This window comes from Dendroctonus ponderosae, unplaced genomic scaffold, assembly GCF_020466585.1.
Source record: "Dendroctonus ponderosae isolate FM_Combo_2020 unplaced genomic scaffold, Dpon_F_20191213v2 Dpon_F_20191213_6, whole genome shotgun sequence".
In the NCBI taxonomy this organism is placed as follows: domain Eukaryota; kingdom Metazoa; phylum Arthropoda; class Insecta; order Coleoptera; family Curculionidae; genus Dendroctonus; species Dendroctonus ponderosae.
In genome coordinates this window covers 14,287,894-14,312,861 of record NW_026018814.1, presented here as the reverse complement: position 1 = coordinate 14,312,861, position 24,968 = coordinate 14,287,894, and the positions used below count along the sequence as shown (strand labels likewise).

Sequence of the window (24,968 nt, the reverse complement as noted above, 5' to 3'; positions counted from 1 at the left end):
AAAATCAATGATACACTAATTTGAAAACGAGTAAAGCAGAAAATTGTAAAAAAATGTAGTAAAAAAGTTGTGTTATTGTAGAAAAGCGATATTCGATTCGCACTGTGAAAATAATGTGCAAACTTTTCCAACTATTATTTCTTCAAAATCATGAACTATTAAAAAATCGACAATTTTCAATTGGAAAATTCTATGAATGAAGAAGAGTTTTTAATAGTTCGGTAGAGCTTGACTCAATAATAGTGATACAACCGAACTGGAAATGTCGGTAGAGCGATGAATATATATTTATAGTTCTAGTTATAGTATTAATTTCCTATTGCAGATAAATCCATTAAGTATTAAACTTTGAGCCATTCAGCAATTTCAGATAAAGTGGAAAATAACTTAGTAGTTAAATCTAAAATGTTAACCGCTTATTATTTCAATACAGTTCAAGAATTTCTACTTCGGAAATTTCGTGCAAGACAATTTTACCGATGTTTTCGATTATTGATAATAATAATTATTAATTTACGATTTTATCGTTCGGCTTATCTTTGCTCGTTATGTTTTAATGCGTTGGAGGTTGAATGCTCTACTCTTAGTGTTCGTTATTTCACAGGGCGATTTCTCAGGTATTTTTAAGATAAAAAGTCCTTATGGGCATGGGTACTTACTTAGGCCTAACTTATCGAGATTGAAATAAATAAATAACTAAAATTTCTGTTTTTTGTAAATAATTTTTCATATGACATCGATATTTGGACTAGTTTTGAGAGTTAAGTAACATTAGAAACTTAAATTTCAAGTTGGTCTTGCGCTTACATATAGAGAGCACCACCTACATTTTGTTTCTACTTTTTTGCGGCTGTTTGTATCTAATTTTTAAGGAAAATCCGGGAAATGTTCTTTGTTAGTTAACGTGTGTGCAGGATTAATTGGAGATTATTTGATCGGCTGAAGATTTGTTTATTTTAGCTCCTTAAAGATGTGGAGCTTAGGCCACGAAATAAAATGCAGTTTAATTTATGGAAAATACTTTTGTTGAAGCTTTAACAATTTTATGAATATAAAAAGAAGTTAGTCTACAAATAATTTTCACTTCTTGAAAAATACCTGCGCCAATGAAATAAAATCAAATAGGGTCGTTGCACATTTTTTTTCGGTAAAATTGAGTAATACCGAACAAATGAGAGTTTTACAATTTTTCTCCTTATTCTGCCTAGCCATAACGAATTTATCAGTAAAAGTGAAAGCGGTTAAAATTTAATGAAAATGATACCAATGCGGCGCACAAGCAATTTACATTAAAGCACACTTTTTTTGAAAATCTAAAATTACACCTGAATATGTCTGGGAATAAATAATGACACTTTATTTATAATTGAATTACTTCGAGATACTTCAAAATTTAATTTTGCAAATGTTTCTCTAGTTTTTCAAATAATTCGCCTTGACAAAACTTTTGCTGAACTAGCTGATGATTTTGGGATTTCCACAAGTACAACGAGTAGAATTTTGGCAAAATCCCTTTATTATTATTATCCCAAAATTAGCGAGATGTTCAAGACTTTGAGAGTCTGGATGCCAGGAGACCTTTTCGTGCACATTATAGTAAAGTTTACGCCATAATCGATTGTTCCGAAATTGAAATTCAGAAGCCGGAAGATCCAGTCAAACAAGCTCCGTTTAGCAATGCAGTCAAACAAGCTTTATTATTTCACATTTCATCTGTGATTGAATATCTGTGCTGGTTATGGCCATATTAGCGAGGAATTCTATCCGACGTACCGTTTGACGTCACAGCCATTAAAACCGGAATCTGGCTTGACGTCATTTTTAATGACTTTAACTACTGACTAACTTTTTTTGACACAATTTTTATTTTTTTATTTTTAAGTTTCAAACCAAAAAAAATATGTGCAAAGACCCTATTATATGGAAAACGTTTGTACGTAGCGACTTTTGATAAAAATATATTTTTTACACAAAAATTATAGGAGTAATTAATTTTTTTTGCTAAAAAAGTGATGATTGTATCACGACACGAAAAAGTTATGCATTTTTAAAAGAGAAAAAGGTACAATAGGTACAATCCCCTCTACATGTAAGAACAAAAGCAAAATAAAACTAAGTTTCTCATGTTACAAAACCTCAAGTATTAGGATTCGTCTTAATATCGACTATTTAGAAAATTACTTAATAATAGGTTCCAAAAAGAACATGTTACTTTTTAAATTTTTCATGAAAATGCAGAATGATTAAGATCGTCGAAAGTCGAAATAGTGATGATATATAATGATTTCGTTTATTAAAAACATAATTCTTAACATTGGAAAACTAAAAATAAAATATTCTAAAATAAAAAATAAAACATGGGTCAGAAGTAACTACTTAAAGAACAAAAAAAATGATAATAATCTAGAGTGATTAAATAAAATATACAGTTTATATAGGAACATGTTTAAAAATCTCATTTTCATTTAAAAATGAATTGACATTTAAGAATACATTTTTTTGCAGATGCTTTTTACTGAGTCTAGTTATTCGCTCGTTTATGATAGCACCCGCTTTAGAAAATAACTTATCGCATTTCGTTTCACAATAACAATAAATAATCCACAATAACAACAAACAGAAATGCGTATTTGGCAAACCTGGACGAGGTATTACTCGACCTAATTTTGATACCACCAAAAAATTATAAAAAAAAAATATGTCGACCTTACAACGTTTATTACTATTCAAATAACTTTCATTTCATCTCTCACTGTATTTATATTTAAAAATGGCCAGCTTGCTTAAATTCAGGTGCACATTCTGCTTAAAACGTTTGTTATTTTACATTTCAACTGTGATGGAATTTATGTCTTRGACTCTCAGTTTGATCATAGCTCATTTGCAAGTGCACATTCTGCTTAGTGTGCTGTGCTGGTAATGAGCATTTAAYTCYCGWGCTAAGTTCATTGAGAGAAATCMATTTTTTTAAGATTCATTACAGAATGTCAGAAAACTAAATACTTATARACTAAAAATGCTGAATTATATYATCGCAGCAACTAAACAAATTTTCGCTGGTTTCTAGAGAACTGAACAGTAATTCTTATCAACAAGTGATACACAATCATCAAGGCAACGCGCAACTACATACAACATATTTTCCGTTAACAAATGGTTACTGAAACTGCTGCAACTGGATAGAACGATTGACGATGCCGCATCGGTTCTGTGCTAACGCGAACCACTTTTTCAGGTTTATGAGACGGTTCCAAAAAGAACGGTTTAAATTGGCAACGGCTGCAGCTGGATAGATCGCTCGACGGTGTCCGAAGTGCGCACCACTGTTTCGGTTTTGTGAAACGATTCCAAAAAAAAACGGTTAAATCGGCTAACTGTAACTACGGTTGCAGGTTACAAGTTACGTTAAATACGGACCATCCCTACTATAGAGATTTTCACCTTAAAAATACCTGGAAATACTGTAAATTTATTAAAAAACATCCGGCATATGTATAATATATAAGACTTACATTTCCACTATGTATTTCAGGTGGAACAAAGAAGAAACACTCTAAACCATAAACAAGATAACACGACAGTTCAATTAAAATTCGGATGGATTCAGGGAGTATTAATAAGATGTTTATTAAATATTTGGGGCGTAATGCTGTTTCTCAGATTGTCCTGGGTGGTCGGGCAAGCAGGAATAGGTCAGTTTAGAAAATTTGCACGATGAGCCAATTTAAAAAAATTGGTTTTAGGTCAAGCCATTCTACTTATTCTTATCACGACGATGGTTACTTCAATTACCGCTTTGTCCATGTCCGCCATCAGTACCAATGGGGAAATAAAAGGCGGTAAGTAATTTCAATTAAAACAATACTTGCAAGTGCCCCTGAATACAGAAGAATAGAAAGTCCAAAAAGGTTCGAAAAGTTGAGTGCAGTTTTGCTTCAATTTCTTTGTGTTGAGATTCCATCAGCAGTTGAAGCAAACGATATTCTTTCTACCTCTTCGCACAGCTGCCCTTAGCTTGGTTTTGTTTTAGCGCTAGCTTCTAGCACTTTAACTTCAACATCCTAGCACTTTAAGGCATCGCTCTTTTTAATTTTAATATAGAGTAAAGAGCCTTTTTTGTATCATAATCGTGATATCTAGATATTTCTGTTACAACTTCCCAATGGTATTAGGTGGGACGTACTATATGATATCTCGAAGCCTTGGACCCGAATTCGGAGGATCCATAGGACTCATATTCTCTTTAGCTAATGCGGTGGCATGTGCAATGTATATAGTGGGATTTTGCGAATCCCTTCAAAATCTTCTGTCCAGTTATGGATTGTCTATCGTTGATGATGGCATTAACGACGTTCGGATAATTGGTTGCATTACTGCAGTATTGCTAACCGTAATAGTTCTCGTGGGAATGGAATGGGAAGCCAAAGTGAGTGCTCCATTTAACAAAATGTTTCAATTTTTATATTTTACATTTCGTTTTAGACGCAAATGGTTCTATTAGTAATTCTAGTAGTTGCAATTTTTAATTACCTGATCGGATGCATTGTTGGACCAACTAATGATAGCGCTAAAGCCAAAGGATTTGTGGGATTTAATGGTATGGAAAACTTTTATAGCCTTATATCGGGTGCTTTACTATGATTTAGGTTTATATTAACTAGGTTTCTTTCTTTAATAAATAAGAATAAACTGTCCACACATGATCATTGCAGCGTTAAAAAAGATTCCTTTTTAGGGACTGTTATGTGGGATAACATGTTTCCTGATTACCGATATGCAGAAGAAATTTACTACGATTTTTTCAAGGTTTTTGCTGTGTTTTTTCCTGCAGCAACGGGCATTCTTGCAGGTGCCAATATATCAGGTGATTTAAAAGTAAGTAGTTGTCACTGAACGTGTGCAGACACTTTGCGCGCATTAGTTTGAGAGTCTTTTGCGCAAGCGCGTCATGGCGTCTTCAGGGCCGAAAAGTTGAAAATGATGAAAAAGCGCTGAATTTTTTGTCACTATCTACTGATAATACGATAATTGCCCAGGGATACGGGTGAAGACCACAACGGCGCACTGTTTTTCTGTTTAGAGACGGTGTTGTTTAGAAACATTGATCTAAAAGTGAAGAAACTACAGTTTCCAAGAGGTTTACAAATAAATGATTATAAACTTTCGCTTTTTTAGTTCGAGGAAATATTTTTGGAAAAAGACCAAGAAATAATTATTAGGGTTTTGCCCATAATTCAAAAACGCTTAAGGAGGCGAGTGTTCCAATAAAATGTATCTTATAATTTCTCACAAAAAATACCTGAAGATTGACAGTATTTTAAGTTAAACTAAAAAATAATGCGATTTGTGCGTAGAAAGAATTGCTTAATAGAAACTTTGCTAAAACTGGAATGACATGAAAATTTAAAGGAACTTTAGAAATCTGCAGATCGATGAGGGCGGTGAATTTTCCCAATATATTTTTGTAAATTTTTGCTCTCTGGTCGTTTTTTTAAGATAGTCCTAATTATTTTCGGTAAAAAACTGATTACAATTATTTGGTTTTTGTGCCAAATTCGAASCTGAAAAGAGTTTTCTAARGTTYCCTGCAAACCGATGAATAGGGCGACTTTTCTAGCAAATTWAATTTTKWAAYTTTWKACTGAAAACACCCCATTATTGCCAAAAAAAGAAGAAAATCATCAGAAAATAATGCTTTTTTGATTAAAAACTTTTAGTTTTGTGATCGGTTTTGAAGAAAACCTTAATSGTTTTCGGAAAAAAAACGGTAGGAAYTTATTTTCGWTTTTGCCCGRAATTCGACACTGAAAAAAGGTTTTCTAAATTTTTTACAAAGCTATAAACTTAWCTTGTAATTTTGCGAGTAAAAGTTCTCCAGATCGTCAGTATTTTTAAGTGAAACTCTACAAAATAGAGCGTTTTTGAGCAGAAAGTAAAGAAAACAGAAAATTCAGTCAAAACTAAAAAATCACATTGTTTTACAAATTCTACAGTCTTCAGAGGAATGGAGGTGACGAGATTTCGAAATATTCTGTTATAAACTTTCGCTTATTCTGTTTTTTGTTCCAAATTCGAAGCTGGAAAGCTGGAAAGGGATTTCAAAACTTTTTACAAAGTGGCAAAGGATTCGAAATTTATTTCATAATGTTTCGCGGAAAATACCTTAAGATTGTCAGCATTTTTAAGTGAAACTTTAGAAGAAAGAGTAACTTGGCTAGAACTGGAAAATTCTGAAATTTGGAGGCATTTTAAAAACATTATTAATAAATGGCCTTTAAAATAAATCTAAAAAAGGTTTTTAAAAAGTCATCAACATTTTCCCAGCAACGGAACTGAGTTACTTGCCGGTGCGTTGGGTTGGCGCACCAAGCCATTTGCGCAGCACTGCGCCATTTGCTAAAAAATTACTGAGTTACCCAGCTCTACTAAAAACTAATATCTGAATGCACGCAAGTTTAATTGTTTCTACAAATTTAAAACGCGATTACCTGAAAACCTCTGAACAAAAAGCAACAAAGTAAAAACTAATGTAAAAAAAATTGACGGGTCTTTCCAATTTTTCATATTTTCAACTGCAAGAAAGATATTAAGGGTGGGAAGTTTTCAAATTGACACGCGGTATGAAATAATTATGCCTCATATAAAAAGCTGTTTATGTGCATAAGTTCATAACTTTTTACAGCACTTTTGTTGGTTTTGGTGCCACTGAGAAATATTTTTCTAAACACTTTAGAATCTCTATTGTTTAAATAGTTACTTTGATTTCCATTGAAAAAGTAATAAATATAAGAGGTTTAAACTAAAATGGCAACTTCCGAAACATTTTAGGATCCTCAGTCAGCAATTCCAAAGGGCACCTTGCTGGCTGTATTAATAACCACCATATCCTATATTCTAATGGCAGTATTTGCTGGATCTACAGTGCTAAGAGACGCCAGCGGAAATATAACAGATTATCTAAATGGGAATATATCTAGTTGTATTCCCAATTGCACTTACGGATTACAAAACAATTTTCAGGTAGGAAGTTCCTCGAGTCATTAGCCATTCAAATTTCCAGCCTTTTATCATTTCAGGTTATTGAACTATCTTCTTTAGAAGGTTCCATTATTTATGCTGGATGTTTTGCTGCGACATTATCATCCGCTTTGGCGTCTCTAATCTCAGCCCCTAAAGTGTTCCAAGCCCTTTGCAGAGACCAACTGTACCCACGCATTGAGTGGTTTGGACAAGGTTTTGGAGCCAACAATGAACCAGTTCGGGCTTATATTCTGACTTTTATAATTGCTATCGCCTTTATTCTCGTTGGTAATTTTTTGCATGATTCACGATTTTCGATTTCACCAACTCGACTGTTGCAGGACAACTAAATCTGATCGCACCACTCATCTCGAACTTCTTTCTGGCAGCGTACATGTTGATTAATTTTTCAACGTTTCATGCGTCTTTGGCAAGACCAGTTGGCTGGAGACCAACTTTCAAGGTGAGTAATTATTGGAAATGAGCGTTCCTTTCGATACAGACCTCATGGAAGATCGAGAATACTGGAAGAAAGTAGTACAGTCAGCCAAGACCCACCCGGGGTTGTAGAGCTAACTGAAGAAGGAGAAGAAGAATTATTGGAATTTATGCGTGAATCAGCACCGCTCCAAATCTTTCCAAATAATCTACAGGTCTGAATATTCTAAATTTATTATGCTCTGGTTTGATCGGGTGTCGAAAATCTGATCATGAATGGTTTGCGACGAACTTCCAGCACGTCTTTTGGGCGCCTGCCGCCTACAACGTCCACACCTGAGATGTTGGTGCTTCGCGTCCGCGACGCGTTAGGTCTGAACGCGGCATAATGTTTCTTTAACTCTGAGATTATATTTTAATTATAACCACCCAAAAAATATTATTATTACAGCGTCAAAATTATTTACTTATTATGTTTTATATTACAATAATTTTCTTTTTAGTTCTATAACATGTGGCTTAGTTTGGCCGGAGCCATACTATGCGTTATAGTTATGTTCTTAATTTCATGGTGGACATCACTGTTAACGTTTGTTTCGATATTAGGCCTGTATCTAGTCGTCTCATACAGGAAACCAGGTAAAACCGATTTAATGTTTATTTAATTTGATAATGGAGACACAATCTAGATGTGAACTGGGGATCCACAACCCAGGCCCAGATCTACAAGAGCGCTTTAAATGCGACCCAACAATTAAATAACATGGAAGATCACGTTAAGAACTATAGGCCACAAATATTAGTTCTAACGGGGATGCCCAGTGAAAGGCCCGAGTTAGTGGAATTTGCCCACTTTTTAACAAAAAATCTGTCAATGTTGGTATGTGGACATATTAATCCGGTAAGAATCATTGACTACTTACTCATTTGTATTTATATTCTAAAAGAGATGGACAAAATTAGTGAATACTAAAATTACATTTTGCCACACAAATACTTCACCATTACACTTAATTATTTATTCCGACTAGAAATGAACAAATAAATGACCGAAAAAAGTAAATGGTTAGCACATACGTTTAAACAGTGTGTTTGATTTGTAGGTTTCAATGTCTCAAAACCAACGACATGTGCTGCATTACAAAGCGAACAGTTGGCTGAAGGCGCACAAGTACAAAACATTTTATCAGCAAATTGATGGTTTTTCATTCGTCGAAGGCGCGCGAGCCCTTTTAAAAGTGTGCGGCATAGGAAAACTGCGCCCCAATATTTTAATGGTGGGGTACAAAACAGACTGGCAAACATGTAACACTGAAGATTTGACTAATTACTTTCAAATTTTACAGTAAGTAGATTTTCGGCATTTCAGAATTAGGCCTAGGTAACACAGTGGATTTTCAGGTGTTGACGCACTAACACCAATACGACTTATCGCATTAATACAACGCGTCAACTCTTTTTATGACGCAGTAAACTTATAATACGATAAATGTGCTGGAGATAACAGAAGACCTTGTGTTGCGTGATGTGTAGCGGTTCGTACGCCGGGGGGCGAGGCTTTTAGCGGTGCAGCGCGTTCAATCTTTTTTGCTTTGGATTTACTGAAGACAGACTATGACACACGCCGGCTGCGTAGTTTTAATGAAGTCGCAACATAGTTTTTTCTTGTAAACCTAGTTGTTTCACAAGCGAATTTTCAGAGAAAAGATTCGAATATTTAGAAGGGTTCGACTATTTAACAGGAGTCGGCAATCGTTGAAATAACAGTTTTTGTTGTAACATAAAAAATTGTAACGCGTTCAGGCAACATTGTCAATGTTTCAATTTGTGCCAACACTACATTCTTTTTACGATTCGCGATTCGAAATTGGGGTATAAATAGAACCGATACCGAACCGAGATAAATAAGAATTTATCACTAGATAAGTATTTTGAGCATGAACTAGTTTTGGTTATCCGAACCATCTTGAATGAGATTAACGTGTTAAAGTGTTACACCGTAAGACGCGAGGTGTTATAACGCATTGACTCACAGAGCGGCATCATCGCAAAAGTGTCACTCAACACAGTGTCACCCAGGTCTATTTAGATCAATTCAACCGACGTATATTATAATTGAATAGTTTAGAAGCAAAACCGCCTAAGTGCAAGATTTTGCAAAACTAAAAATTCAATATATATATGGAGCCAAAAACGCCTGAGTGGCACTTGGGTTGTGTTGCTACTGAATGTATTTTCGTTAGAATTTTACAAAGCTTCACATCACAGAGACTAAGTGATTAATTATTTTATTATTTTCAATCATTATGTAGTTCGCAAATTGAAAATGTCGAAGAACAAGATAATAATTACATAAATTTTTGTCAGATTACGAGTAATTTTGGTTGTTGTATTGCTAAACAATGTTCGCTTTGTCGTTTTTGTATTTTTTGATAATTTGTTTTAATTCAAAAGCAAAACAACCCAAGTGCCTTTTTGGTTTAAAAATGTATTTAAAAAAGTTTTTATTTCTTGAATCGTAGTTAAGTTTTTGGACTTAATTTGAATCGTTCTATTACACAAACTAATTTCCTTTATATGCTTAGAATTTTCCATTGTAACAAAACTTTGACGATTAATTTGCCCAAATTATAAACCTTGTGTGACTTTTGCGTGCGGTTTTGCTTCTAAGCCCTTCCATTGATACACAAGATAAACTGAGTAAAACTGAATGGTCAATTTTAGGCCACAGCTAAACGTATCACATATTAAACGATATTTAGATGCTCGACACCCTTTATTACCGGTGAAAATGTAAGATTAGCAAAAAGATCATGATTAAAGCAAATTGCTTTTTCTCAGTCAACTGAAATAAAGTAAAATTTTTACTATAGCAGTCTAGTCGAATTCATCACAAACCTTGCTTAAAATTTAATCTAAACTGTTTTAAGTTTCTGTTTTTTTTTTAATTTACTTTTAACTACTTTAAGGAAAGTGTATATTTTTGTGCGCGAATGACACATTTAGAAAAACAACTATTATCGTATCATATGCATGCTGACCGTTTGAAAAAGAAACAGACCCAGTTTTGAACATTTTTGAACATGAAAGAACCGTCGGACACGTTAACTTTATTTTCCACGTGGATTCATTTTTCGAGAAATAAACTGCCTCTATCTTAAAAGCGCATTAAGCATGGGGGTGATCAACCTTAAATGCAAAGGAAGGTCCGGTAATTTATTTAGGTACCTGGTTTACTTTGCCGAGGCAAAATCGAATTACTGGAAAACGCTAGACATGCTTTAATTTATAAAAAGGTCTCCACACATTTTCTGATGAGGAAATAATGGATTGAGTTTTTTGTTTGAAGATTGAAACATTTTAATAAAAATTTGCAATTGGACAAAAACAGATTCCCTTTCAAACTAATAATTAAATTGTTTTAGTAACGCATTTGACTTGCATTTGGGCATTGCTATTCTTCGGTTACAAGGAGGGCTCGATATAATTGGCAGATTTAAAAACCAGGAGCAGAATAGTAAAAGTAGCCCCAGTGCTATGAAAAGGAATTTATCTTACAGTCAAATTTCACAAGGTATTTTTTACGTTTATTCAATATCAGTAGCATTTAATTTCTGTGTAATCCCAAACTGAATTACGATCTTTCTGGGACTTTGGCGCCTTCTTGAACAGTTTTTGAGAATTACATTTCATGCATGAAAATATTGTGGCAAGTAATTAATTAGTAGCACATAAAAACTTTCTTGATGTTCAGCTATTCAACTAATGCGAGCATTTAATCAAGCAATTATTTAAATAATTTTCAATTATAAAAAAACGTTGAAGGCAGCAGTGGCAGCGAACAATCAATTTATACTCGAAAAAACGAAGAAGCAGTTAGCGAAGCTCCTGATGAATCATCTATATATAAAATAGCAAAATCTTTTACTGAATCCGCGGTGGAATTGAGATCAGAAGGACAAACAGAAGTTGAAAACAACACACCTTTGCCTCCATTATTTCAATCAAATCTGAAAAGGAAAGGAACCATTGATGTATGGTGGCTATATGATGATGGAGGTAATCAGTATAAGAGCTTTTGGTTCAAAATAGTTATTACTTCGATGACCTCGTTAAAGGCTACTTTAGTACTGCATATTCAACATTTTTTTAGGCTTGACGCTGCTCTTACCCTACATAATAAGCACAAGAAGGAACTGGAGCAGTTGCAAGCTGCGAGTTTTTGCCATTGCCAGCAATTCAAACAGCTTGGAATTGGAGCACAGAAATATGGCCAGCTTATTGGCTAAATTTCGAATAGCATATTCAGATCTTCAAATCGTACCTGATATTACTAAGCCAGCCAGCGAAAGTTCTCAATCGTTCTTTGATTCTCTCATTGCGGATTTTAGGAGTAAATCAGATGGTTCGGTTTCGGATGAAAACGGAAGGCGTAAGTATACTTTTGTTATTGCTTCGTAAGAGTTAACAGGGCAATGTTGTTACATGTGTTGAGTTGCGCTATTGATTTGTTGCCGCTCTCTGAGTTACTAACCTATAACTCATCGGTTAATGAGTTGTAATTCATTTATTAAAACTTTACGAGAGCCGAGACTGGAATTCTTACATCTAAAAAAACAGATCATCAACGTTTTTCTGAGTAACATTTTCCTACTTTGTTTAAACAACTAAAAAATAATGTTAAAGTAATGTAGATTTTTCCTGCAATAGAACTGAGTCCAAAGAAAGTCGACGAGTTTTCTTGTAAAATCGATATCTAATTTTTTTTACATAAAATATTCAGTTTCTCAGGATTTTGCAGTAAAACGTTAGGAAAAACGCGGTTTTTCTGTTTAGAGACATTGTTGTTTACAAATATTGACCTAAAAGTAAAGAAACTCCAGTTTCCAAGAGTGCTTCAAATAAATGAATATAAACTTTCGCTTTTTCAGTTCGGGGAAATATTTTTGGAAAAAGACCTAGAAATAATGATTAGGGTTTCGTCCATAATTCGAAGCTGCAAAAAGTTTTCCAAAAATGTTTGCAAAGCGGTTAAGGAGGCGAGTGTTCCAAAAAAATTTCTCTTATAAATTTTCACAGAAAATACCTGAATATTGTCAGTATTTTAATTAAAACTAATAATGCGATTTTTGCGTAGACAGAATTGCTTAATAGAAACTTTTCTAAAACTGGAATGACCTTAAACTGAATTTAAAAGAACTTTAGAAATCCTGAGAGCGACGAGGGCGGTGAATTTTCTAAATCATTTTTGATTTGATTTTAATCAAACTTTTGCTCTCTGGTCGTTTTTTCAAGATAATCCTAATTAGTTTCGGTAAAAAACTGGATAAATTTTTTGGTTTTTGTGCCAAATTCGAAGCTGAAATGATGAATGAGGTGAACTTTCTAGCAAAATTAATTTTGTAACTTTTGGCAGAAAAGACCCCATTATTGTCAGAAAATAGGAAAATCATCAGAAAATAATGGTTTTTTTGCGTTTTCGATTAAAAACTTTTAGTTTTGTGATCGGTTTTGAAGAAAACTTTAATTGTTTTCGACAAAAAACGGAAGGAATGTATTTTCGCTTTTGTCCCAAATTCGATGCTGAAGAAAGTTTTTGTAAAATTTTTACAAAGCTATAAATTTATCTTGTAATTTTTCGCGTAAAAGACCTCCATATCGTCAGTATTTTTAAGTGAAACTCTGCATTTTCGCTAATTCTGTTCGTTTTTTGATAGAAAATTATTTGATTTTTGTTCCAAATTCAAAGCTGGAAAGGAATTTCAAAACTTTTTACAAAGCGACAAAGGATTCGAAATTTATTTCATAATTTTCCGCGGAAATTCCTTAAGATTGGCGGCATTTTTAAGTGAAACTTTAGAAAGTTGAGCATTTAGAAGAAAAAGTAACTTGGCCAAAACTGGAAAATTCTGAAATTTGAAGACATTTAAAAAATATTATTAATGAATGACCATTCCAATAAATCTAAAACATGTAAAAAAAGTCATGAACATTTTCTCAGCAACGGAACTGAGTTACTGCGTCGGTGCGTTGGGTTGGCGCATCAAGCCATTTGCGCAGCACTACACCAACTTCTAAAAATTCACCCAAACTAACCCAGCCCCAATTTATTTCCAGAAACGCGTCTATTTTTTTATTTTATTATAAATTAAATGCAAATTAGCAATGGGTTTTGTTGTTGATATAATTCTACCAACTTTATTTTAATGTGATAAATATTTTTACTTATTATCCGGCATCATTTCAAACACTTCTTTTCCTTCTTTAATAAAAACACATACAGGGTCATTCCATAGTTCTGAATCACCTTAAATATAAATCCAACATTTCATTTTTTTTAATTCCATATAACGTTGTTGAAACAAAAATTGCGGAATACGTAAACTTATCTTGAATTCGTTATCTTCTTATCGAAATCGCCTGACCGTTTGGGTATTATCTCATAAAAAAATTGAAACTACGTACTTGGTGGTATCGGTCATCCTTGTCTTCTTGCAGTTACCGTTACGGACTCTGAATTAATGGCAGTGAAAGACAAAACGAACAGGCACATGAGATTAAGGGAACTGTTACTGGAACATTCCCATGAAGCCGCAATGGTAGTAATGACTTTGCCGATACCCAGGAAGAACATCGTATCTGCTCCTACTTATTTGGCATGGCTGGAATTGTTAACCAAAGACATGCCTCCCGTACTTCTTGTACGTGGCAATCAAACTTCCGTTTTAACCTTTTACTCGTAGTTTTTAGTTTGATTATATGTATGTGAAATATTAATTCAATATTGAATATATGCGGGCTGCTGTACACTCCCTAGAAGAAACTCTTTTTTCGACCTGATATTATACAGGGTGTCCCATAAGTAATAGAAAAAAATACTGCGGATTTCTGGCTTAAATAAGTAATTCCTCACTTGTAGTGAGAAATGAACAAATGCCATGTTGTGTATCAAACCCCAAGATGTTGGTGAGTTGAAAAACTACATTAAAAAAATTGACGCCCTTTATTTCTGTTTCGGTTGACATTTGTTCTAAGCTAAGTTGAGCAAAATCGTATCATTTTTACCACAGGAATTTGCCAGTATCTTTATTCATTATTATTTATGGGATACCCTGTATATTGTTCTGTGCTGTTCAATAAGGAACTAGAAATAAAATCAATTTAACACAATCGTTTATCGTGACACTTTAAACGCGTTTGTTAAAGAACAGAGCATATCATTTCTGATATGCTTTCAGGCGACAATTCGTATCACAAATGATAATAACTTTAATTATCTCCACTTTTATAGCGTACATATTTCTCTAATGACGCAACTTTCGCTTAGGTGTAATTCTAACAGGTTTCTGCGCTTTTTATTGCGAAATGTTTTATAACTATGATTAAGACAACATAAGAACAATACATACAGTATTTTAATATTAAGTAAATTTGTATTTAATTTTTGTACCGAATTACAAGTAATTTATTAACAATGATTTTTTTAAGCATTTTTATTATAAGCAACCGAAGATGCATGCACCTTACCTATTCTAAGCGTACATTATTATGTGAAATTTTAGAGTAATGCCTAAATCTTCAAATATTACAATGAAATACGAGGGTCACTGGGCTGATTTACAACTAAGGTTCCCGAAGCCAATTTTTTAAATAGTGGTTTATTGATTTTAATAAAAGCTCATGGTAATTTTGTTATTAACATGAAATCGAGTTTCTGTCGACTAATGTTGAAAAACCATCTGTTTGATCACCTTGAAAGGTGAAACAAATATTGCTACTGTACGTGAAAGTGTTCACTTCCTGAAGATCAAAACTTATCGATTTTCTCGAAGTGACTAATCATTTAAAGATACGTGTGTTCAATGGTACTTAGAAAAATTCGGAAACGATCCAGATATTTATAAGAAAATTATTCTCAGCGATGAAGCTCATTCCAGGTTAAACGGGTATGTGAACAAGCAGAAATCGGAAGAATATCAAGAACGTTGATTGATTCCTCGTTCCTGCGATTTAACTCCATTGGACATTTTTTGGGCTACATTCATTGGGGTCATTGGTTTACAGCAATTATCCAGAAAATTTACACGCTTTACAAGATCAATATTGAACGACATATGACCTGATTTGTGTGAGAGAGTAATGGAAAAATTCCGTGGAGGAATCAAGTTTTGAAGTGCACAATTTAAACACTAACCATAAATACGCCGAAACGCTGACATACATATTTCTTAACAAATATCTGCCGGGATACTTTGGTGCCGATGTAATATTTCTTAAGAAATCTTAACGAGCTGTAATTTTTGTAATAAACCTTATGGCCAAGTTTTAAGCAAAATGCATTTTTTTTTAAGTTTTTCTGTAAGTAAACCGCAGTAACCCCTTAAAATAAATGACCAACATTTTTCAAGCTGTATATTTTTCACAACTTTTTTGACAATTAAATTAAGACATATTTTGAGATCTTAAGTTAAGAAACAATTTCATCGAAGTGCTGATGTTTGTTTTCAAGTCTTTTTCTACTGTTGTATTTTTACTCGAAACAAAAAATATTACATTAATATAAAATAATTTATGTTGTAATTCGCTAAGTATCGTATGTAGTCGCTCTCACGAGAAACTATTTGTTTATTCTGCGCATTCTTTTTCTTTATATTGTGTTTTTCCTTTCATTCAATTCAGTCTCGTTACTAATTATTTAACTGGCTGACATTACTTACCCCTACTATATGCGACCGTTTAGCTCTCATTTTGCCAAGGTCTTGGTCGGTCATATCTTATTATTAGAACAAAAAAGGTGGGAATCACTTCAATCCACAGAATCAATAAAACACACAGGTGTCAGATAATGCAGGTATTATTTTATTATTGGGTCGTTAATTGTACCTTCACTTTGTGCTATTAAATAGTTATAAGTAGCAAATAACTTGGACATCGACGTAGGAAAATATGTTTTATTGTTTATGTTCAGCTCTCCAATGTCTCTCCCCTTATTTTCAAAAATAAAACTGCTTTTATCGTTAAACAAATCGAACTTCTCTAACGATATACCAAGATTGTATTGTTCATCTTTATACTTGTACATCGTGTAAATTGAACTGTTGCATAAGATGGATTTAATTTCCTCATAATCGATACAATTAAGTTTCGCCCTTTTAATGAGGACTAGTTTGTTTTTGATTAGTTGGAATGTCAAAAGCAACCTACCTAAAACATATTTTGTGTGTAAAGCGCCGCTTGTTTAAAGACTATAGAATCAGAAGATGATAAATTATAAAATACTGATTGACACATCCACATTAATTATTCTGAAATTGAACAACCTGTAAAACCCTTAAATTGGTCCCGGCTACTGAGCATTTCAAAATAATATAACCAGGAGATAGTTTCGCAGGGTTTATTCTACTACTACTTAAACTTAAACTACTACTACTAATTTAAATGCTGTTGTTGGTGCAAAATACTTTGTTTTGTTCTCGGTCTCTTCACGTACATATAAAATTTGGTTTGGACGCTACAATTCGCAAAAAATTAATTTGGAGAAAATTGTCGGGATAAAACGGTCTTTCCCTCGCCCAATTTATCCGCTAAATACAGACCTTTAATACATTTTATACACTTTTAGTAAAAAATAAAAGGTTTGGTGCAAAAATTAAATAGCTGAAAGTTGTAGCTTTGCTTTTCACTTATCATCATTATGTGATCGATTAGCGATTTAAACAAAAAAACGTACTTTCCAAGCAAACCTGGATAACAGCTCTAGAAAATTGTTCACTTACCTTTAACGTAAAGATAATCCGTAGAGGAAATAAGCGTGAAGTCTCCCATCTCAGCAATATCGTTTTGATCGACATCCATGCACATAATCTTCCAACATAATTTCGATTTATCAAAAAAGAAGGCTTGCGATTTGCTGTCATTACCATATAGGGAGACTAAGAGCAGCTGACCTTTGAAGTCGCAACATTTTAATTTCCTATCGCTCACTGGAAGAAAGATGGGAGAACCCCAAGTATCTGAAATCAGTTGAATTTAAGATGCGTCTTACAGAAAGAAGCATATGAAGAACTTCCGATTCTCTATGGCATAAGCATGTTAATATCTGCACACATTGATAAATCACTTTATAGATTATTGATAGAATTTTTTTTTGACTTGATAGCAGAGAATAAATACTTCATGACAACATAGATCATGCAGTTCACTGTTCTCGAAATACAGGGTTTTAAAGGTGATACGTTATATTTTTTTAGTTTTTCAATATTTCAAAAACTATTTCAGATTTTTTTCAAGTGTTAGTGGCGTAGATTTTTTGGGTTGCGCGAAATTCTTTGCCCCTAGACCAAGTCGGAACGTGTCTACCTATAATGTGAATAGAGCATCACATTAGTCATTTTCCAGTCGTCGTTTAACAAACTTATTGTATCTTTATTTAGAACAATTTGAAATGGTTTTAGAAAAATTAATTGAAATGGTACTGAATCCTATTCATTCTAAAATATTCATAATATTTGTATCGCCTATCGTTAGAATTCAATGTTGGTAGCAAACAAATCGTGATTTATGAATGAGTAGCTTGGTTTATTTATTAATGTAATTGCGAAAAGCTGCGTGCGGGAAACGATACATTCCTGACCCGTTGATGTCCTAAGAGAGCAGTTTTAAAGAAAAATTGCATAAAATATTCATGCTGAAAACCATAAGAAAAAATTTCCCAATCAACAACTAAAAATTTGTAAKAAATCAATCCTAAGGAAATTTCGCGAAATATCGAAGGTGAAAAAAATAAAACTTTATATTTTTCACTCCTTGTATTTCAAAAACAATGAACTTCACAGATCATGATGATGATAATCTGCTGAATTTACGCGAATTGTGACTTAATTTTGCATCACCCTGTATAATTAGTTCGATTTCATTCATCGAAAACATATGAAGACCAAATTTCAAACAGTCCGATATTATTTTATTGTTTGCTCTTGGTGATTATCGAATTTTTTTATTTGTTTTATTTTACTATTGTATTCAAAATGTACTCATTTATCCTATCACACAGAAAACTGGCTGTTTTTTCGTTCTTTTTCGAAAGGTAACAATGGGTTTTTCGTAAAAACGTCGTATCACAGCAAATAATTAAAACTAGGCCTTACCGGTTTTAAAATCGTAAAAAATTATGTTTTCCTGAACGATTCTAAAATTTCCCACTCCCCCAACTATATACACACAGTCGTTTACTACGGCACATTCGAAATGCCGTCGTGACACTGGAAGTCTGAAATTTATGATTAATAAAAAATGCGCCGACATTTTCGACAAGGTTTAGCACAAATTTTAGCCAAGTATTCTAGGTCCGAAAATAACCCTGGTTTGCTGTATAAACGATAGCCCTAAAATGCTTCGTTACGTATTTACAGGGTGTTAAACTTAAAAAAAAAAGTAAAATGATAAATTTCTTCAAAACGAATGGAGACAATTATCGACTTTTCCAGAGGTAATTATTTTCGGAGGTAGAATACGTGGTTAAAATAATACCCAATCATTAGTACATTTCATAAAGTTTTGTAAGGGAATCAATCTCACTGGTCAAAAATCCGGTTAAAAATACGAGCCATTGCAGGAGTTGAAAATCGAGACAATGAAATTAAATAAAATAACAAGAAAATTTGGAATGTTTTTTTTTAAATATCTCAAAAATGATAAATGCGACTTCATCTTTAGATGGTCTGCTGATCGCCACACCATCATACATTTTTATGGTTTAAGATGATATCATATCAAGGTGATATGATATTACATTCACTTTCAAAATTCTTGCACCCCCTCTGTATTTACTACATACATTTAATTTATACAAAATTGTTTCATTGGTAAATAAAACCTACTTGTTTACAATTGAGCAAAAGCGCGTTGCACTTGATACATAGCCACCTACAATCGGAATAATCTATCCAAGAGAGAGTGCGAAATGCTCAACTTATCGTTGCTGCTACAGAGGAATGGAAAAATATCCCTCAAGTAATCCCTCAAGTAATTAAACATGCTGTTGATTTTTTTAAATTTTCAGTTGTTTGTCAATCCGGATTGAAATTTTATTTTTATAATTGATAATTCGTTAAAGTTGAATCCATTTACCCCATTTTTGCAAGCTTTTAATCTAGATTTAATACCGGGGTCTACAAGGTTTTACAAGAGTATCCAAGTAACTAGAGGGGTACAGGGGCAAAACTTTTGAAAGCGAGTGTATATTAAAATGTTGATATATACTTCAGTGATAACAGACCATCTTGCCCTGTTATCACTGAAACTCATAGTTCTTCTGGGGGCTCGAAAATACGATCTTTGAAAAATTAACCGACATTAACCGGTTTCATACAACGCGAACATTATTAGCTACATTCCGCTAAGTGTGTCACAGTCAATTTAATTTTTCGATACTTTAACTCACACACAAAGCCTCTATACCTACTTCGAAAACGTAACTGATTCTCCCTCAAATGGTTTAAAATATCAACGGACAGAATACATATGAGATACACTGTATGATTGAACATGTTTCTACTTACATAGTTTTTCTTTCCCATGTGCCTTTAATGGTGTCGTACATCCAAAAATTTCGATTCCACTGCCCCAAACCCAAAATAAATTCTCCTCCAAATAAGCAAATGTATTGCTTGTAGGATGTTAAATGGAATCCGGTCAAATCGTCAGTAATTTTTGTACCATCAATCGACAGAAATTCATCAAAACTTTCCGACTCTTCTACTATAGAAAAGAAACGCATTGCATTTAGTACGATTTGTTTTTATATTTAAATGATACTGTATTGAAACGATAACTTTCGAGTGAGTTAGTTTTAATGATATGCCTATTAAATATTATTCAGCATCCTAAAAAATCAGATAATATACTTACCATAAATTACATGCTCATAAAGTATGTCTCTTTTACTATTATTTGTTGGTACAGGAAATTGTCCAAGTAGTAATCCGGGAACTTTCGATTTCCGTCGACCTTTCGAATTACATAAATGTTTTGCATAAATGAGGTGTTCTCCAGAAATACTACTGTTCTCGATTATTTTATTATATTTTAACTTCAATACACCATTCAGTACTGCAGTAATTTGAACATTGTCAACTATATTAGGAAAACTAAGCATTTCCTGAATTTCAAACTCGGTTAATTGACGAAAGTCGATGCAATTGAGCAATCGTAACACTACTCCAAACTGGTCCTTTTCCTCATACTTTTGCTGGTTTTCATACCACCAATTCATGGCTGCTTGAAAAATGTTAAACTCCTCTCTTATATTCAAATACACGTGTCCTAGATAGGAGCAGATATCGTCCAAATTCAGTTCAAAAATATATGGTCCTTCAATCACAGTATAAGATTCTTCTAGCGCCAAAAATTTTGCTTGAATCCATAGTGGCGATATACTTAGCATTTCGGTGAATTTCCACATCATTAAACATGTCTCGGAATTTAAAATTCTTTGCAACAGCGATACACATTTTTCCTTAATAGCGGTAAATTGCAACATACACGCACATTTCAGAATTGCATAAATGTCCATATCATCTGTTAAGTGCGCATCATCTCGCAAAAGTACTAACATCGTTTGAAATGTCTCTAAATCTACATCCTAAAATGATAATAATCAATAGTAGCATTATTGATACCATCGTTTAGAGCTTCAAATTAAAATAGACCCGTTAAATTAAGTCTTAATTATTTGTATTAAATTTCTGCAATATTACAACCACGAACAAAAATTAATTATACAGGGCAAAACTGATGCAAAATTAGAAGGCGGGGATTAGGTAACATTCTTCTGGAGGTGTTAGCTTCGGGCAAGTATTTAGAGAGTAAATAAGAAATAGTAAAATACCTATAATAAATCCTACACAGTTGATATATTAGCAAAAAAACTAAAATTAAAAATTTGCGACATCAAATTTGATCAAACCTGTAAATGACGCTGTCCTAATTAGCATTAAATAAATACCTATGTCATTACTGTTCAGGGTGGCTCACGGTTGAGGGCATGTTAGACGCATACGCAAAATGCGACTTTGGATTGTTCCAAGCACGCCCGTTCCAAGAACAAGCGTGATCTAACGACTAAAAATATCGGCAATGCAGCGTTACCACTTATACGAAAAAGTACCATTAATATTGATACTTCAAGTGAGACACCCTGTATATAATAGTGCTTCTGAATTCGCAATTAGTTTTCTAAAGTTTATCTCGCTGTATATCTCTAACGATTTTCGATTAATCAAATATTTTCTATTCAGGTATAGGAACATGATATATCACTTAAAAGAGATTTTGATAGTCTTTCAAGTTATTTGATAATACATAGGGTGTTGTATTTAAAAAAAAAAATACTTTTTACCATGTTGGAATAGAGCTGTAAAACTATTAATTTTACGCGAGCTTGTATCATGTAGAACATAATTCTCCATACAAAACTAACACACAATACTTTGGTATGGGACACCCAAAAATATAAGTTTTTACGAATAGATACAGAACCGTAGATACAAACAACAAATTAGAACCAAGTTTTGAACGAAAAAATTAGATTAAGTACCTACTCGAAAACCGTTAGAGATGGGCATAGGAAAGTGTTGGAGAAAAACTTTAGGAACGTAATTGCCAATTTAAAAACGGTATCATATACACAGAGGGCGTCTCATTTGAAATAGTAAAGTTGATTATACTTTTAGGTATGAGCAGCATCGCTGCATGACTGAAAATAACAAAAAACGCAATATTATGGCCTTCGTTTGAAGCAAAGACTATCGCTATAACATTTTGATCATTTGCCTACAGGACATTTTTCTGAATATTTTGTATTTTTTTTATTTTAAAATATTTCAATCACGTGTAGATTTTCCAAAAACCAACTAGCCCAGCTTGTACATTGGAGGGTAATAGTACCAATTTCCTATTTAAGTTTTGCAAACCAGTGGCTCACCTGTATTTGGATAACGCTTTGAAAACTTTCTCTAAAGTTTCCTGCCAACATCGCAGAAAAATAATCACTATTTGAAACAAGAACACTTCTATCACATGTTAACAATTTATCTTCAAATTCTAGTATCACAGTTTTCTCTTGTTCTGTCATTTTCTCACAATTTCTTAAGTGTTTTCAGATTCGGGAAATTTCAACTACCTGCAAAAGAGATCAGGAGATTTTGGTTGCAATTTCACCTTTAGCCCTTTTCAAATTTTCAAATTAAAGGTTTTTGCCATACAACGTCAGAAGGCGTAGTAAGATTTCGTTCAAGATAACCTTCTTTCATACATGGTGTCTCTATTATATGTGGCTGTCCAAATTTAAAGTAATAAAAGCATTTTCAACGAGAGTGTCTAGAGAAACTAAACAATGTAAATATGCCGTATTCAAATAGCAACTGAAAAATCCAGATATTTTGTTATCTTTGAGTATGTAGATGCGTACGTGAGTTTTAATTTGGTCGTCATATGATGTCTACTCGAGTAACGTTATCCTGACTCAATAAATTTATGAGATTTTAAGCTAGGCTCACCACACACGGTATAACGTCGCAGTACGATTTGAACAGATGCGATAGCAGAACAACATTGAGTCTAGGCAGCTCTAGTTGAAGAACTAAAAAAGTTACATTAAAGCTGTAAAAGTGGGAGTCTCACTAAACACTATACTCCGGTGTGTTGTTTGATATTTTCTCAAATACCCTTCAATTTTAGAAGCTTTAAAATTGTCTTTAATTCGTAATTCTGATTTGTTTTCCTGACTGCGAGTACTTGTTATGATATTCTTATCTGTCCTGGGTCTCAGTCAAACTGTAAAGTAAAAATTTTTTTTTAACATCGTTTGTTTCATTACGTTTCGTCGAGACAACAGCGCCATAATCAGAYTTAAAATTTACACAAACTACAAACACCAATTCACAATTAAAACATGTTGTATAAAAACTATAATTTATAGTGTTAAAACATTCATCAGTTTTTGAGGGAAAAAATTCTTCCTTTTGGGAGAGCAAAACACTGGAAAAACTTAGCTCATGATTGGTAAAAATCGACGTTTTTTTACGTCTTCGCCTTCTTGAAACCTTAAATTTGTCTGAATTATTTTCTACATTTGCGAGTGTATGCACGTATTGAGATAAGCAGAAATAGTTTCAATTTTTCACCAGTGTACTGGGTGTTCCATACTTATGGCTTTATTACTAGCTTAATTATTGGTAGTTATTATTAAGTAATTTAATTCGTAAAGTTGTGATAGTTTTTGACGGTTTGTGATAGTTAACGCTGCATTATTATCATAACATATAACAGTACTGCTAAATGGCATCTGAAATCATTACTCAAATCAGAATTTGTTGTTATCTGTGGGATTTGGAAACAAAACCCGAAACGTGTTGATTGCTGGAAAGACGCATCTTCTCGTAAAAATTATACTGTTAAGTGGTACATTTACATCTTTTGGTTCACTCACCTAAATAGTTACAGCATCTAATAATTGTACCACTGGAATTCTACGGTAAACTGGTAATTCATATTTTCCATGCCACTAAATGAACTCTGGAAAAGTAACCAAATTGATTAAATTTGTATAAAAAACTAAAACAAGCACGTTGTATGGTCAGCTGGTTTTTATTTACATCGTGTTTCTAACCTAAACATTTCGTCTAAACCACAGAACATACCCCATACATAGGGGGAATATTTTGTGGTCTAAACTGGTCTAAACCTAAACGTCAGGAGCGGATAAATCGAGAAGCGGCTAGAAGAGAACAGAATCCTTGCCTTGCCACGCTATGTTAAATTTGAATTTGGATCCTCAAACTGCCTCAAATTCTCCATACGCCGTTTCTTTGCCATGCTATACAGGGTGTTATTTAAAATGCTCATGAGGTGATTCTGTTTTTATAAGTTTTCTAATTAAAGTTTTTATGAGTAACTAAAATGGCAGAAAGGCCAATGTGGTCGATAGTCTTTTTAGAATAGGAATAAATATTGTTTATATGAAATGAATAAGTAATGCCTTTTCAATTTACATGGTCTTCATTTTCAATACTATAGTTTGGACGATATTCTATATGTATTTTGTTTGATCGAAAACAATTTTAGTCTGTTGGAAATTAATAGGTAAATGACTTTTTAAATTGCTGAATGAGTTGAAATTTAAATTTGAAATGCTGGCCAGAGAAACACCACTTTTAGGGCTTTAGAATTTTGGTTTAATTAATTGTCTCCTTGTCTTGCAGGCAAGATCTTGGCTCCGCATAAGCAGAGAGTGATGATTAGTCTGTTTTGTGCATTAGTGCTCAAGTGCATAAGCCTTATTCTATGATTAGTGCTAAAAGTTTCGTGCTCTCCCACATAGCAAAATGATATTCCCAGAATATACCTGGAACATTGATGTGATGTACATGCATATTCCTGGGACATACATGAGTTACATTATGAACATTCCATGCATGTCCCAGGAATCTGTCAGAGTTAATACACTGAAT

General features: G+C 33.3%; 2 protein-coding genes across 9 annotated transcripts in view; one reads left to right on the top strand and one right to left on the bottom strand.

Annotated features, from left to right (window-relative positions):
* Nucleotides 1-14,888, top strand: part of LOC109543848 (bumetanide-sensitive sodium-(potassium)-chloride cotransporter) — a 31,472-nt gene extending 16,584 nt beyond the window's left edge. For both annotated transcript variants that reach the window (XM_019913754.2, XM_019913756.2), the window contains exons 4-18: nt 3,533-3,692; nt 3,744-3,839; nt 4,173-4,426; nt 4,483-4,597; nt 4,736-4,875; nt 6,829-7,020; nt 7,077-7,308; nt 7,362-7,483; nt 7,962-8,097; nt 8,148-8,359; nt 8,562-8,803; nt 10,884-11,032; nt 11,284-11,517; nt 11,612-11,890; nt 13,957-14,888. In XM_019913754.2, coding sequence (XP_019769313.1) covers nt 3,533-3,692; nt 3,744-3,839; nt 4,173-4,426; nt 4,483-4,597; nt 4,736-4,875; nt 6,829-7,020; nt 7,077-7,308; nt 7,362-7,483; nt 7,962-8,097; nt 8,148-8,359; nt 8,562-8,803; nt 10,884-11,032; nt 11,284-11,517; nt 11,612-11,890; nt 13,957-14,201 — 2,808 coding nt within the window. In that variant the 3' untranslated portion in view covers nt 14,202-14,888. The remainder of the gene's footprint in view (nt 1-3,532; nt 3,693-3,743; nt 3,840-4,172; nt 4,427-4,482; nt 4,598-4,735; nt 4,876-6,828; nt 7,021-7,076; nt 7,309-7,361; nt 7,484-7,961; nt 8,098-8,147; nt 8,360-8,561; nt 8,804-10,883; nt 11,033-11,283; nt 11,518-11,611; nt 11,891-13,956) is intronic.
* A 1,408-nt stretch (nt 14,889-16,296) lies between these two features.
* On the bottom strand, nt 16,297-24,138 carry LOC109543849 (kelch-like protein 30). Of its 7 annotated transcripts, XM_019913759.2 has the most exons (9): nt 23,948-24,132; nt 23,152-23,292; nt 23,016-23,098; nt 22,442-22,639; nt 20,368-21,100; nt 20,019-20,217; nt 18,606-18,727; nt 17,235-17,471; nt 16,297-16,662 (listed from the first exon to the last, which is right to left on the bottom strand). In XM_019913759.2, exons 4-9 carry the CDS (start codon nt 22,589-22,591, stop codon nt 16,313-16,315), a joined length of 1,791 nt encoding a protein of 596 aa, XP_019769318.2. In that variant the 5' UTR covers nt 22,592-22,639; nt 23,016-23,098; nt 23,152-23,292; nt 23,948-24,132; the 3' UTR covers nt 16,297-16,312. The 7 variants fall into 7 exon arrangements, with proteins under 7 accessions (XP_019769318.2, XP_048523244.1, XP_019769316.2 ...); XM_048667287.1 differs by having other exon boundaries at nt 23,016-23,292; XM_019913757.2 differs by lacking the exons at nt 23,016-23,098; nt 23,152-23,292 and having other exon boundaries at nt 23,948-24,138.
* Nucleotides 24,139-24,968: the final 830 nt, after the last annotated feature.